Source organism: Trematomus bernacchii, unplaced genomic scaffold (genome assembly GCF_902827165.1).
Source record: "Trematomus bernacchii unplaced genomic scaffold, fTreBer1.1, whole genome shotgun sequence".
NCBI lineage: Eukaryota > Metazoa > Chordata > Actinopteri > Perciformes > Nototheniidae > Trematomus > Trematomus bernacchii.
This window is the reverse complement of record NW_022987622.1, coordinates 379,447-396,376: the sequence shown is the minus strand read 5'-3', so window position 1 is coordinate 396,376 and position 16,930 is coordinate 379,447. Positions and strand designations below refer to the sequence as shown.

Here is a 16,930-nt window from a genome sequence, read left to right as displayed (position 1 = left end):
CACTACATACTGATATACACCTGAACATCAGCAGGAGAGGACTCTTTAAAGTAGAGACACTACATACTGATATACACCTGAACATCAGCAGGAGAGGACTCTTTAAAGTAGAGACACTACATACTGATATACACCTGAACATCAGCAGGAGAGGACTCTTTAAAGTAGAGACACTACATCATGCAGGATTCCTGGAGGAACATGTGACGGTCCCACAGATGCAGAAAGGAGTGTTTCTCCTCCCTGCTGACGGAGGAAGGAGGATTTTTGTAATCCTCTGAGAGCACTGAGAGTTCCCATGTTGCAAAGTTGTGTAACGCAGTGATGTCATAGTTGGGGGTTAAGGTGGAGAGAAGAAGAAGGTGTGGTCAGAAAGTTTTCCATCCATCTGCATTTCGTCTCCATTACTCACATACGTACACTGATGGTCAACGGGGGGAAATTCAGGAAAACACACACATTGGATTTTTGGCTGCAGTGATGAAGCAGAGGAGATACAATGCAGGAAGCTGTGCAGGAATGTGAAATCTGTTCAGGCTTTTTTCAAGTTTTAAGTTCCTGCTCACGAAGCCACAATCAGGAAGGTCGTGTATTTTCAAAATATTCATACATTGTCCCCGCAGATCTTTTGAAACTGTTAAAACCATTTAATTTATTAATTTATTTTATTTGTAAATGTCCCCGCTGTGGGACTAATAAAGGATTTTGGATTCTGATATTAAACTTTTTTATTTATTATGTATTATTTATAGTTTACTATGTATTTATTTTTTATTTATTATTTCTAATTGATCCGAAATTAAGTAATAAACTTCATTTTTATAGTAATTAATATGTCTTAATAATGCAAAGATATTGGAATTAATAGGTTTTTTTTCGGACTTACAAGCTATACTTCGAAAACAATTTGGAACATCTATTATTTTTATATATATATATTCAACGTAACACCTCTCACGCTAGCGTCTCGTCGTAGATCATTACAGCGAAGGTTTTACACTTAAAATGTGCCTTAAATTTAATTTTGAATGACATTTAAAAAACTCATAATCTAACTTACCTTTAACTGTGGCTACCATGTTCACAGCTCAAATAAATATTTTTTTCTTTCTAGTTTGCACTGTAAGAATCATGATGTCACTGCTTTAATTCTCATATTTGTCAGACTGCTGTTGTGACGCAGCACGGCATGTATTGGCTTATTTCTCTTTGACTTTAAACATGCTTTTTTCTGCAGGAAACAACAAAGCGCATCATCGAGGAGAACCCTGCAAGCTGGTGCAGCAAAGACAACTGTAACCTCAAAATCTTCCAGGAGGGCAACACAGTGCTGGTGTCCAGTGACGACGGTGAGAAGACATGCACAACACAGACATGCACACTTTACATCAGGGGTGTCCAAACTTTTTTCAGAGAGGGCCACATACAGAAAAATATACGAAGGTCTGGGTCGATCACTAGAGTTATATCGTCTTATCAGTGAAGTTATAAGTTAACAAAATCAATCAAATGTAGGTGCATGCTTGATACTTGAAAATGCTTCAAGAAACACAACAGTCTACATCACAGCTCATTCCTTAAAACAGAAGCCTTAGATTGCTTTAAAAAAAAAGAGGAAATATAAATGGTAGATTTCAAGCTTGTAATGTAAATAAGTTATTGGGCTTTTTTTATCAACTAACATTTGTTTGAAAATGTTTCCAACTTTAATTAACTGAAATTATTTGAAAAGTGGACTTATTAACACATGAATACTGTGTAATATATTTTTACATATATATTTCAGAAGTACGAAATATGACAAGCACAAGTTTCATTTGTGAGCCATATTTAATTATACTTGTTTTATTAGCTGGGGGCCGTTTCAAAATGGGCGTAGTTTGGACACCCCTGGTTTACATGGCTCTGATTTATAAAGTACTGATACATATTTCTGATATTCTCCTCCCTGCAGCTGACCTGGCTACGCTAGCCGACGCCCTGAACAGCGAACACTTGAAAGAAAAGGTGAGATGATGGCAGGTGTTATAGTCTTGTGATATAGTTTCAAGTAGAGGAAAGATAACCATGATTTATTTCACTAAATCCATCTACAGTTCCTAATAACTCTATACAGAATCAGGTAATAGTGTCACCTCTTTCCTTCTCTTTACTGGGGACCGTTTAGTCGTCATGAATCCAGAGTCTTTTGCTCTCCACAAATATAAAAATAAATATTCAAAAAGTGTTTTCTGGTGAAGGAAAGCTAATATTTGTTGTCCACAGCTGACGCTAAATCGACCGGACTTCTTTCTGCGGATTGATATGAGTGCACATAGTCCCTTTATCCTCCTTAGCATTGGTCTGCTCTCCTTAGCAACAGTCTGCTCTCCTTAGCAACAGTTGGCTCTCTTAGCAACAGTCTGCTCTCCTTAGTAACAGTCAGCTCTCCTTAGTAACAGTCTGCTCTCCTTAGCAACAGTCGGCTCTCCTTAGCAACAGTCTTCTCTCCTTAGTAACAGTTGGCTCTCCTTAGCAACAGTCTGCTCTCCTTAGCAACAGTCTGCTCTCATTAGCAACAGTCTGCTCTCCTTAGTAACAGTCTGCTCTCCTTAGCAACAGTCTGCTCTCCTTAGCAACAGTCTGCTCTCTGTAGTAAAAGTCTGTTCTCCTTAGCAACGGTCTGCCAGCGAAAATGTGCAGACCTCTCGAATGTCCAAATTGACCAATCAGAATGGAGTATTCAACAAAGCCGTGTAATAATGTCTTATAATGGATGCATGGTGTTGAATTCAATCACATACTGTATTTTCTCTGACCACAATCTTCTTTTCTGCAGCTGGGAGTCACAAAGACGGAGACCCCCTCCTCGTCCGGGTCCTCGGTGTTTGTGGGGATCCTGGTCAGCGGTCTGCTCGCCGCTGTCGCCATCACTGTGGGGTACCTGAAGTGTCCCCGCAGGACCAGCGGCAAGGGAGTCAGGCTGGTGAGACATCACTACGTAACACTCGCTCTGCTATTGGCTAGCGCTCCAACACATTGTACGTGTTGGGGAAATATTTTCCTAGGCCCATAACTTTGACCCAGTTTATCAGTCTGTACTGCCCTCACTGAGCACAGGCCTGCACCTCGGGCTACTCTCAGTGTTTTGTCTCCCTGTTCCTGCCTGTTGGCGTCAGCTGATAGAGGTTATAGTGCTTTATCTTGTTATGCACAATGTTGATTATTCTCTCTGAGCTAAGGGTCTGGGGTAGAGATCTTCAGAACATGTCTTGTGAATTCTCCGGCCGAAGCTCCAAATAAACCATCAGTGTTGCCATCAAAGTTCCTGCTCTCCTCGTGTCTCTCTGAGTCTCCATTGCTTCAGAAGTTTCCATCACAGTACGTGATAGGCTAATGGGCGGGACATCTCTAAGCGGTTGACCAATCACAACAGAGCCGGCCAGCTAACCAATCAGAGCAGACTGGGCTCTGGTTTCAGACAGAGGGTGAAAAGAGGTGCTGCAGCACAGGCAGTATGAGAAAAATAAAGAGCTTTATGAACATTAAAGCTTTGTTAGAGCCATTTGTGACATCACTATGGAACACTCACTCTTCTATTGGCTAGCGCTCCAGCACATTGTTCGTGATAACTACTGAAAGTCAATATTGGAATCTGTGGCTTTTTTTTTAACACTGACGAGAGCGCCCTTACGGGCCGTCTCCACAGCAGCGTTAAAAAATCTTGAAACGCTTCTGCCCATTCACTTTGAATGGGGTGACGTCACTTTCCCTCACTTTTCGCCGAAATGCATTGTGGACAGGCGAGCGGAGATTCTCAGGATTTTCAAGATTCAAAGTTGAACAATGTTCAACTTTTGAAGCTGAGGTGGAAGCGGCAGCCAATCAAATCCCGTGTACGCAAATCTGGCAGTTCAAGCTCTAGCCAATCAAACGGCGTGTATTCTGGGAGAGACATACCGCAGGTCATTTCCTCATATTCCAAAAAATGGAGGAGAAATTAGCGGTAGCGAATCAATCACCCGGTGCTTTATGACCAGACCTACTGGGATATAAACCGGAGGAGCCAGGCATGGAGGGAGGTGGCAGAGACAGTGGTATGTTTTCGCCTGTTTTGGGGAGTTTATATCCAGTTTACTTCGGGCTTTTTGGCTTCGTATGTCGCGGGCGGGAGATTCATGTGATTGGTTGATCGCAAAAAAATCCCCAAGCCTCAGATACGCCCACCTCCAAGATTTTTTTAACGCTGCTGTGGAGACGATCCGTTACAGTGTGACCTGTGCGTGTTTCACATCTGCAGTCACGTTAAACACTCACTAACGGTATGCATGGATTTTTTTCTCAGTCCGGTTTATGTTTCCTTGCGTCTGAAATCAAAACAGAACCCTTTCCTTCCTCTGGGATCAAACACTGCCAACGTTTTGATCAGGGAAAGTTTCTGGCCAGCGTTCAGAGAGAATACAGACAGAGAGAGAGAGCGTTATCCAAAGACCCCTGATCCCTGCTCGCTGCTTTATTCTGCTTATTATTCATCAGTGATTCAACATGGAGCCATAAGCAGCTGTTTTACTTTATTATCAGCCTACATGTAATATCAGACTAACGGAATAGATGCAACTGGATTATGTAAACAAAACAAAAGTTTAAAGCCTCAAAAGAAGCTTTAAACTTTTAAAAGAAAGGACATTTTGTAAATTGAGGTGTCTTTCACTCCCATGATGCATTGTTTCTGTGTCTCTGCAGGCGGAGGAGGCGTTCCCGGCGGATCAGGAGAACCAGGGGAACACTCTGGCCTCCGAGGCGCCCCTGAACCCCCCTCAGGAAACCCTGGAGAAACCCAGCATCAACGGAGAAACCCCCGAGGCCGAAAAGCCAGACCAACCCCCCCCACCCACCAACGGTCACTCCACCACCAAGACTGCAGACACCGAGCTGTGAAACAACAACACACACACACACACACACAAACACACACACACACACACCCATAAACACACACACACACACACACACACACACCCATAAACACACACACACACACAAACTCACTTTCTGACCACAACAAACGTGGACATCAAAATGACACGAAATTATTTGATTGATTTAAATTGATCGTATCGTGGATAGGAAACTCATAGTTGCAGTCCACAGACCGGACTACTTTCTGTGGATTGATATGACTGCACATAGTCCCTTGAGCCTCCTTAGCAACGGTCTGTGTTCCTTAGCACTTTGAATTGCCTCTGTGTATTAAAATGTGCTATTACAAATAAACTAACCTTAGCAACGGTCAGTTTTTCCGGACAACAACGGAATGTTGAAATTGACCAATCGCAGTCCAGTATTCAACTAAGCCGGGTAATATTTTGTCTGACTGCAGACACCGAGCTGTGAAACAACAACACACACACACACACAAACACACACACACACACACACACACACACACACACACACACACACACACACCATCTGTGAGCCTCGTAAACATCAGGGGAGGAAGTCTGATGATGATGATGAAGATGATGATGATGATGAAGACGATGACGAAGGCTGAGTCCCTGGTTGTTGACGCAGGCAGCAGAGGATTGTGGGTGTGGAGAGAAGCATCACTCTGTTCCCATGATGACTGCATGTCAACACCCTGCAGCATGCATGGATTACTGAAGGACTACAGGGGCCGAAATACTGAAAAGAGCCACAAAACAAATAAAGAGAGAGGAGAACCATCTGCAGAGACACACAGAGAGACTTTAAAAAGGGAGAAAACCAACGTGGGGACAGAATAACAACAAAAGAGACACAAAATGAATAAAAAAACACTCAAAAAATGACACGAAGAGGAACAAAACAACCACAAATATGAAAAGAATAGACAAAAGAAAATATGAGGTTCAAACAGACAGATCCTGACTACTAGAGATGATTTATATAAAGAGACCAATTAGTGAAAATGATTATTGTAGGTCACTTTGGATTCAAGCTAATTCGACCAATTAGTGAAAATAAACTACTCAACAACAGAGACAGAAAACAAATACAAAAAGCAACAAAACTACTTCCAAGTGACCAAGAAACACAAAACATGTACAAAAAGTCTCAAAATGACCACAGAATGCCAAAAAACGCACCAACAAAAGCCTCAGCGACTCTTAAGTCTGCATGTTTTTATCCAGGTGTGGCTTTCTGTCTCACAATCCGCCCTGCAGACTCTCTGCATGGCGTCACATTTACCCACAAACCCTCCACAGTAAACACCTGCTCCTCTGCAGCCATGACAGACGGAGAGGAAACAAACCACGCTGCCTTGAAATCTGTTTACAAACTCAGAGAGAAATCCATATGGAGTTATTGAAAGTGTGTGAACATGTGCTTTAAATCCTGCATGTGTGTGTTACCGTGCATGTGCATAGAGGCTTCCCTTGCTTTACTGTATTATACGTGTGCTGTTGTAATCGAGTGAACGAATGAGTGTGACATTAGCCAGTGTAAACTTTGTAAAATAAGTTACTTTAAGTTGTGATCTCCTTGTCTTTCTTCATTAATGACGCCTCGCTGCACATTATCCCGCTTATTACACGGCCACGTGCTAAATACACCAACGACTTGACTCACAATATTGATTCAAAAATTATTTTATTGATTTAAATTGATCGTATCGCGTCTGCCAAGACAAAAATAATATTTAAAAACTATTCCACGTGTTTTCTGATGGAGGAAAGTCATATTTGTTGTCAACAGCTGACCGTACTACTTTCTGCAGATTTATATGACTGCACAAAGTCCCTTGAGCCTCCTTAGCAACGGTCTGTTCTCCTTAGCAACGGTCTGTTTTTCCAAGCAGCAACGGAATGTTCAAATTGACCAATCGCAGTCCAGTATTCAACTAAGCCGTGTAATATTTTGTATACTCTCTTTTTACTGTTTGTACTCTATTGAGCAGTGTGTATAGTTTCTGTCTTGTTTTTTTTAAGTTGTGTACCAACACTTTTAAGGTGCCAAAGTTTCTGATGTCATGTCTTATGTTGTGTATTAAAATATTTGGCACATTTTTATAGAACTTGATCCAACTGCAGAAAAGTGTTCTTATAAATAAATTCTAATTTTTTAACTTTTTCATTGCTAACATTCCAATATGACTTTTTTTACTAGCAGCCTGTTTTAAATTGGAATAAACATGAACAAATAAAAGATGAATAACTTTTTATGAATCGTCGTGTTTTCAGACTGATTTTTTTGTGTAAACGGTGCAACTTTTGTCCCTGTTTGACAGTTTATGAAGCACAAAGTATAAAACGTCACCCAAATATGTGTTACACCTTGTAATCGAACTTGATTCGTTGTACCTTAGTTTGTTAAGTACTACAATATACTCAATGCAGTACTTTGACTTGTTATGGAGATTTTTTTCTTATAAATACATTAGAAAAAGATTACCTGTACTAAACTTTTTCAAATGTATGACCTCATTTACGTAAAATGTACCTTATTTTAGAGTTTAAAAAAAGCAAACAATTTGAATTAGTTTAGATCAGAGGAACATATATTGAATATTTTTTCTCAAACGTATTTGTCTTAGTTTATTATGTTTTGAAAATATTTACATTTTCTTGATGTCAGCACATCAAATCCATTAAGGGGCCCAATTCTGCTTTTTGGGTTGTTCCTTTCCTGCAGTGGGTTATCTAGGTTTTTGTGCATGTCCTTTGTTTAGTTACAAAGCATGGTGACATCACTATGGAACACTCGCGCTCCTATAGAGCGGTGCAGGGATGACGTATATACCCGGAAGTAAGCTGCTGGTGCCCTCGAAAAAAAAGCAACGGGATTTCTCTATAAGATTTTGGAAAATAGCTCGAAAAAAGATCTGTAGAAAACGAACCTGTTTGATAAATGCACGTTTTGTTCAGCCGGATAATCTCCACATGTCTACCCTACTTTTATCATTTTTCGAATCATAAATCTAATGGCCAGAAGCAAAATGCTAACGTTATGCTATAAAGGAACTACAGCCGAGTCCAGCAGCACGACTTCAACATCACGCCAACTTCAGATCCATATTCAAACATACAGATTCTAAATGGTACGAGTTGAAGCGTTTGTTTGAACAGTTAGCAGGAGGCAGGGACTTGCTTTCAAGCAGAACAGGGCAAACAAACTTAGAGGAGTGTTTACGTGTTCGGCGTAATGACGTACAACGGCCTCGACAACTTCTGTAGTCCTACTCAGCCACTTGGTAACAACCATCATTTTTCAGACACGTCAACTCTTCAGAAATCACCAGTGGGGTCACTGCTGATGGATTTAATGTGGTAGAACAAAACGTGATCCGTCTCTTCAATGTGTCTCAACCACAGACCTTAGTTCCAGCTATTTTCCTAAATCCTATAGAGAGATCCCATTGGCTCTGAGACGAGGGAACAGGAAGTGGTAAAATGCTAACTCACTTCCGGGTTTTAGGACTCGTCACTGCACCACTCTATTAGCTGGCGCTCCAACACATTGTACGTGATAGGCTAAGGGGCGGGACATCTCCAAGCGGTTGACCAATCACAACAGAGCCGGCCAGCTAACCAATCAGAGCAGCTTTTTGAACATTAAAGCATGGGGACATGTCACAGTGACACTACATACTGATATACAGTCAGTCCTGAACATCAGCAGGAGAGGACTCTTTAAAGTAGAGACACTACATACTGATATACACCTGAACATGAGCAGGAGAGGACTCTTTAAAGTAGAGACACTACATACTGATATACACCTGAACATCAGCAGGAGAGGACTCTTTAAAGTAGAGACACTACATGCTGATATACACCTGAACATCAGCAGGAGAGGACTCTTTAAAGTAGAGACACTACATACTGATATACACCTGAACATCAGCAGGAGAGGACTCTTTAAAGTAGAGACACTACATACTGATATACACCTGAACATCAGCAGGAGAGGACTCTTTAAAGTAGAGACACTACATACTGATATACACCTGAACATCAGCAGGAGAGGACTCTTTAAAGTAGAGACACTACATGCTGATATACACCTGAACATCAGCAGGAGAGGACTCTTTAAAGTAGAGACACTACATGCTGATATACACCTGAACATCAGCAGGAAAGGACTCTTTAAAGTAGAGACACTACATGCTGATATACACCTGAACATCAGCAGGAGAGGACTCTTTAAAGTAGAGACACTACATACTGATATACACCTGAACATCAGCAGGAGAGGACTCTTTAAAGTAGAGACACTACATACTGATATACTCCTGAACATCAGCAGGAGAGGACTATTTAAAGTAGAGACATTACATACTGATATACACCTGAACATCAGCAGGAGAGGACTCTTTAAAGTAGAGACACTACAAACTGATATACACCTGAACATCAGCAGGAGAGGACTCTTTAAAGTAGAGACACTACATACTGATATACACCTGAACATCAGCAGGAGAGGACTCTTTAAAGTAGAGACACTACATACTGATATACACCTGAACATCAGCAGGAGAGGACTCTTTAAAGTAGAGACACTACATACTGATATACACCTGAACATCAGCAGGAGAGGACTCTTTAAAGTAGAGACACTACATACTGATATACACCTGAACATCAGCAGGAGAGGACTCTTTAAAGTAGAGACACTACATACTGATATACACCTGAACATCAGCAGGAGAGGACTCTTTAAAGTAGAGACACTACATACTGATATACACCTGAACATCAGCAGGAGAGGACTCTTTAAAGTAGAGACACTACATACTGATATACACCTGAACATCAGCAGGAGAGGACTCTTTAAAGTAGAGACACAACATACTGATATACACCTGAACATCAGCAGGAGAGGACTCTTTAAAGTAGAGACACTACATACTGATATACACCTGAACATCAGCAGGAGAGGACTCTTTAAAGTAGAGACACTACATACTGATATACACCTGAACATCAGCAGGAGAGGACTCTTTAAAGTAGAGACACTACATACTGATATACACCTGAACATCAGCAGGAGAGGACTCTTTAAAGTAGAGACACAACATACTGATATACACCTGAACATCAGCAGGAGAGGACTCTTTAAAGTAGAGACACTACATACTGATATACACCTGAACATCAGCAGGAGAGGACTCTTTAAAGTAGAGACACTACATACTGATATACTCCTGAACATCAGCAGGAGAGGACTATTTAAAGTAGAGACATTACATACTGATATACACCTGAACATCAGCAGGAGAGGACTCTTTAAAGTAGAGACACTACATACTGATATACACCTGAACATCAGCAGGAGAGGACTCTTTAAAGTAGAGACACTATACTGATATACACCTGAACAGCAGCAGCATATGTCCCCTTTAACCACATTCACTCTGCATTTAAAGGCCATGCAGCCCATCAGGCCTCACAGCTGGTTTACATTAGTTGTAGTAATGACCTCACGTCACTGTTTTCTTTTTCACGTTGAGGGTGTGGCAGGGAAAACATCCCGCAGCTGTCTCTGTTTAACAGACGCAGGACACCACCCATCATCATGTTCATATACACGCTTAAATCCACTTCCTGTCACCATACACTGACTGGGACTTCACACCCTCCTCTCATCACGAGAGCAAGTCCCATGTGGATCCTCGTCTCCTCCAAACCCAGAGGAAAATATTTGCTTAAAGGCCATCGAGCTGCAGAGAAGTCCTGTTGTCACCAGGGTGGGGAGGTAGTAACTATGAGTGTTAAATAAAAGTAATAACGAGTTAAAACGTACAAAACTGCGTCTGAAAGTGTAGTGGAGACAGTACAGTAAAGTAAAATTATGTCAAAAATAATACTTAAGTACAGCGTAAATGTACTTAGTTACTTTCCACCACTGAGTCTACGGTCTGTCCAACTTCAATCCAATTAATCACAAAATAACCCTTTTTTTTCACTGAACCATAACACAGTGGGGCCCTGCAGAGCTGTATTTGCTCAGTTTGTCTGATATGCATCTCAAAAGTATACCCCAAAATAATTAAGATACATGGAATTCACTGTGTGTAAAAAAACAAAAGCACCGATCACAACAAGGCCTCTGGACATTCTTCACTGGAACAGATTTCTATAAAAAGAATTACAATACACTTCCCTGGTTTAACTGGCCCGATTAGTAAGTAAGTGTTTTTTTGTGAATTAACCCTTTTTATTTCCACCCATCGACCCCTGCAGCCCCACTGTCAATTACCTAATATTTTCTCCTCCACAGCTTCTCTTTAATTACTTGAATGAAGTATTTTATAGTATTTCTACATGTGCAAATCATCTGAGTACTTCACCCGCCTCTGCTTTGTATTAAAACTCTATTAAACTCCACTGTGTTGTGGTGCTAACAAATATAAACAATGCTTTCTGATGCTAAACAAAATAGGTTTTTTGTGCAATTACTGTTTGTGTTTTCCATCCACTGTAATCCCATAATGCATCACTCCAAATCTTCTCCTCTGAATTATCTCTCATAGTTGTTTCCCCAAATGTTACCAAGTAATCCCCAATGTTTAGAAATGTAACAGCAAGCGAATACAGTAACTTTTTAGTTGAATCCTGATTATGTAATGCTGTTAAATGTAATCCATTGCTCCCCACACCCCCCCCCCTCCATGTGTCACTGTAGAGGAATCTGGATTATGAAGCAGCTGGTTGTTTTTATTGTGGGGAGGCTCCCCCCTAAAAGCTGCCAAATACGTCATGTTTCCTCCTCATTGCCAAAGCACGCCCTCCTAAACTGATGGTAAGATAATATAGGGAGGGAGTGAGGAGGGGGAGATAAATGGGGTCAGGTCAGAAGGGAGGGGAAGGGAATTAAACCTGATGAAGTTCAGGTGAAGGTGAACGCCAGCAGACTGTATTAGCATCAATTTAAACCATTTTAAACTCCTCGTTCTGTTTCTCTTCTTCGTTGGTTTCCTGCTCAAGGAAATATAGAATAAGGAATGTGTAGCGGCTTCCTTCCTCTCTGAACACCACTGATACCGACTGGAAAACTGTGAAAACACAACATGACCTCTGGAGCCGAGACACTAACAAGATCAACATGTTTCCTGCCGTGAAAACACATTATATTTAATGAGTATTATATTAAAGGGGACCTATTATGCAAAATCCACTTCTTCATGTCTCTTCTACATCAACATGTGTCCCCTCTTCAGCCAATCAGAGACAGGCTCTGTATATATCTGTGACCTGTACTATATTGATTAAAAACAGTATAATAGGGGACCTTTAAGTGTATTGCAGGCCTGAAATATAGGGACATGAGGGATTTCTAAAATGCATGATCTGTTCGGTATTTTGAGCAAAACACATCATGGACATGTTTTTAAATTATTTTATATATCAGCGACCCATAATATATGCCTGAAAATAGCATAATAGGAGACCTTTAAAACAAATAAAAGTAATGTAACCGGATTATTATTTTTGGAAGCTTTGAAACCTGTTGAAATGATAAGTAGGTTTACAGCATAAACCTTCCTGTTTTTACACAGAAATTAAAAGCAAATATTTGACTTTTTTCCTAATTATATTTGTTCATAATGAACCTAATTAATTAAAACGAAAAAAAAAATGTAAAGTCCGAATTAAAAAAAAGAATTCTCAGGAAAAATTCAAATTCTGAGACATTTTTTATATTCTGAGGAAAAAATGACAAAATTCTGAGAAAATTGCAAAAACCTGACTTGTTTCTTAATAATGCTGACTTAAATCTAAGAAATCGAAATCCCCAAATCACTCTTGGTAAGATCCCCCAAAAATGTGTCCCTAATCATTTTCAGTATAATATCATATCATATAACAAACTATAATATACTATAGTATAATATAATATAATATAACGGTGCAGGACGGTTGCAGGATCCTCAGTTAGAGGGAAAAGAGAATTGGCTGCATGCTCGGATTTGGAGAGGAAGTTAATTCATAAATCTGTAAACACACTGTTACTGTGGAGCAGAGCAAACCAAACACTTGTTAGAATCAAATGCAGAGGAACATTTAATCTCATTGAACGTTCTTTCATTCAACAAAGCAGGAGGGTCAGATGAGGATAAATATCTGAGATCTGAGGGAAAAAATGGAAAACATGCTGACTGAGGAACCTTTGATCTAACCTGGTTTCAATAACACGGCTCTGTGAGGTGTTTAACACTAAGTCCACTCACTGATTCATAAACGAACAAATACAGTCGAGTTTCAGAAATGTCCTCCGCTTGAACTCGATGAAATGATCTGTGTTTTTGGCAGCATGGAAGTGTTTTGAGTTATTATTCTTTTTGCACCCACTCTCTCAAATATCCAAAAATGCATGACGACCGACCGGGGAGAAATGCAATGTACGCAAACATGCATCATGGGAAATGTGCTATTCAAAGCTGGGATCCACATTAAGGGAGTAACGATAGGGAGTGACTGACAGCTGTGTGTAAAGGACAGCCAGTGGACATTTTGTATTACTGTTAGCAGAAGCTGTGATGAATTATAAAAGCCACCAATGGTTGCACGATGAAATTGCAGATGTAATATTGTGTTTCCATGGACTCCTAAATGGCAGTAAACTACGGAAAGTTGAAGTGATATCCGGTCGGTTTCCTGCACATTTCTCTTTGCTGTCGTTGTCTCTTCCCAACATCTGTGCAGGGAAACAATCTGGAAAGCATTGTCTCTTTTTCCAATGATGCAACTCATCACACCCTGCAGTAAACTGAGGACAACACGGGGCTGTGTAATCATTTAAAGGTCCCCTATTATGCAAAATCCACTTCTTCATGTCTCTTCTACATCAACATGTGTCCCCTCTTCTCCATGTCTCTTCTACATCAACATGTGTCCCCTCTTCTCCATGTCTCTTCTACATCAACATGTGTCCCCTCTTCTTCATGTCTCTTCTACATCAACATGTGTCCCCCCTTCTTCATGTCTCTTCTACATCAACATGTGTCCCCTCTTCCTCATGTCTCTTCTACATCAACATGTGTCCCCTCTTCTTCATGTCTCTTCTACATCAACATGTGTCCCCTCTTCTTCATGTCTCTTCTACATCAACATGTGTCCCCTCTTCTCCATGTCTCTTCTACATCAACATGTGTCCCCTCTTCTTCATGTCTCTTCTACATCAACATGTGTCCCCCCTTCTTCATGTCTCTTCTACATCAACATGTGTCCCCTCTTCCTCATGTCTCTTCTACATCAACATGTGTCCCCTCTTCTTCATGTCTCTTCTTCATCAACATGTGTCCCCTCTTCTTCATGTCTCTTCTACATCAACATGTGTCCCCTCTTCTTCATGTCTCTTCTACATCAACATGTGTCCCCTCTTCTTCATGTCTCTTCTACATCAACATGTGTCCCCTCTTCTTCATGTCTCTTCTACATCAACATGTGTCCCCTCTTCTTCATGTCTCTTCTACATCAACATGTGTCCCCTCTTCTTCATGTCTCTTCTACATCAACATGTGTCCCCTCTTCTTCATGTCTCTTCTACATCAACATGTGTCCCCTCTTCTTCATGTCTCTTCTACATCAACATGTGTCCCCTCTTCTTCATGTCTCTTCTACATCAACATGTGTCCCCTCTGTGTAAAGAGACTCTGAAAGTTTCAGGAACAAAGATTCTCTCACTTTTTGTCCTGATCCATTTATATAAAAACCTGTCTGAAAATGAGCTGATCAGATTTTGGCCACTTTATGATGTCATAACGATGTTTTGTCTTGTGTAACCATTAGCCAATCAGCAACCAAGGTAACCCCCCCCCTTATCACCTGAATCTCCTCCTAGAGCACCATTGTGTTCTTTTTAACCAAATCTCTCTCAGAGGGGCGTGGGGAGGGGCTCCTTATTTTCATCTAAAGTAACAGACAGAGAATCAGCACTTTGGAAACAGGGCTGAAACAGAGGGGATTATGGGTAATGCTGCAATGATCTGTTTGGTGTTTCAGCCAATCAGAGACTAGCTCTGTATATATCAGAGACCTGTGATATATTGATGAGAAACAGTATAATAGGGGACCTTTAACTAAACTGTACTTAAGCACACATTTAAGATAACTTACGTGAATATTTCCCTTTAGTGCACTGCATCTTAGAGGCAAATATCTTATCTTATTAATTTTACTGACAGTTTTATTTTTGTTTTCTCGTAGTACTTTTGACTTTTTGTTTTATTATCCAGAATATTCTATATTGTTTTGTTTAATATATTATTTTTCATTTTATTTTTAATTGTTAACTCTCTTTTCCACTTTTTAAAGTATTTTAAGAATTGTATTTAAATGTCTTAACACACTTCTGCTTCTAAGAATGTCCCAAATTGGGATCAATAAAGTGTCTATTTATCTATCTTACTTTTCAGATTCTGATTATTAAAACAAAATATAATCAACAAAAACAATTCAACTTGGGTTTAAGATGTAAAACACATTCTGCAAAATCTGCAAATGCTGTTTGGTAGCCTACTCTTACTTCATTATGAATTAAATACCTTTACTTGTCACACTGTACTTTTACTACTTTTGCTTCTATAAATTATAGTACTTCTTGCACCTCTGCAAATAAATGAGTCTGTGGCATCTGCAAGAAAATTCACTCTATAAATTGAAATGTGTTTTAAACGGACACAAAACCTAGTATTATGGAGGCGTGTGGCGCAGTGGGCTCGTGCGTTGGTGTTCGGATCAGGGGGGCACAGGTTCAAACCCCACTGCAGTCAGCATGTCGTTGTGTCCCTGAGACACTTCACCCCAAATTGCTCCTGTGGGGATTGTCCACAGTATTGAGTATGTAAGTCGCGTTGGATAAAAGCGTCTAACAAGCAACATGTAATGTAATGGATGTGATCTAGCAAACTCTGATATATCCGACTTTAGAAAGAGGGACGTCTGATGTTATTGTTGGGTTAGGATGCCCCCTGCTGTGGCTTTAGGGTAAACATACTCAGTTACAAAAGTCCAGCATTCAACATGTACCAAAGAATTAGCATCAAAATAAACTTTAGGTACTGAAAAGTGAAAGTACTCATTAAACAGATCGCCCATTTAAGCAACATACATTTTAAATGATTGTGTTATAATTCTTGATGCATTAATGTGTTCATCATTTGGTAAAAGTAAAGTTTATTTTAATTACTGTATATACTCGAAATCTGCAAAGAAGCTACTAAATCTGTGAAATAAATATAGTGTAGTAAAAAGTATAAAGTAGCCTAAAGTACTTGATTTAATGTACTTGGTAGGATTAGATATCATAAGAAAACTGATATAGAAAAATATTACACATCATATAGAAAATAATGGCAATGTTATTGGAAAAGTAATACGAATAATATTTGACCTAATATTGATATTATTATTCTCATGATCTGATTTTAGTCAAATCAATGTCATACAGCTTAGACACATGACAGACACACAGAAGCAATAAATAATAATAACAATAATAATATACAAAGTTAAGAAAACTAAGATTAATCAAAAGAAAACAGGTATATATAATATAATAACAAAAAAGAAAAAACACATAGAAAATATAAACAACAATAAATACATGTGTTTTATTTTTGAAGGTTTTATTTTATTATTTTATTATTTTTTTAATATCTATTTTAAAGCCAGCAGTAAATATTACGCAACAATCTAATTTATCAAATCTCTTTAATTGTATAACCCTTTTGTTGTGCTCCCCTAAACCGGAAGTAGAGAGCAGGGCATCCTCTTGTCCCGCCTTCCTCTCTGCGCATGTTTGTAACCCTGTCAAAACCACGTGACCCTACTGACGCCTTTCCGAGCGTCGTCCAATCAGGAAGCGGGGGTGTGTGTGCCAGTGGGAGGGGCTTGTTTGTGTTGCTGTGAAAATGTCGATGGTCGTGTTTTGGCTTTTTTATATTCCCATAAAGCGAATTAAA

General features: G+C 39.8%; 1 protein-coding gene across 1 annotated transcript in view; it reads left to right on the top strand.

The window, feature by feature from the left end:
- The window catches only part of LOC117484363, a 29,298-nt gene extending 22,108 nt beyond the window's left edge, over nucleotides 1-7,190 (top strand). Inside the window, exons 5-8 of the mRNA XM_034132822.1 lie at nucleotides 1,238-1,349; nucleotides 1,955-2,007; nucleotides 2,819-2,965; nucleotides 4,723-7,190. Of these exons, the coding sequence (XP_033988713.1) occupies nucleotides 1,238-1,349; nucleotides 1,955-2,007; nucleotides 2,819-2,965; nucleotides 4,723-4,917 (507 nt within the window). The 3' untranslated portion in view covers nucleotides 4,918-7,190. The remainder of the gene's footprint in view (nucleotides 1-1,237; nucleotides 1,350-1,954; nucleotides 2,008-2,818; nucleotides 2,966-4,722) is intronic.
- The last annotated feature ends 9,740 nt before the right edge of the window (nucleotides 7,191-16,930 follow it).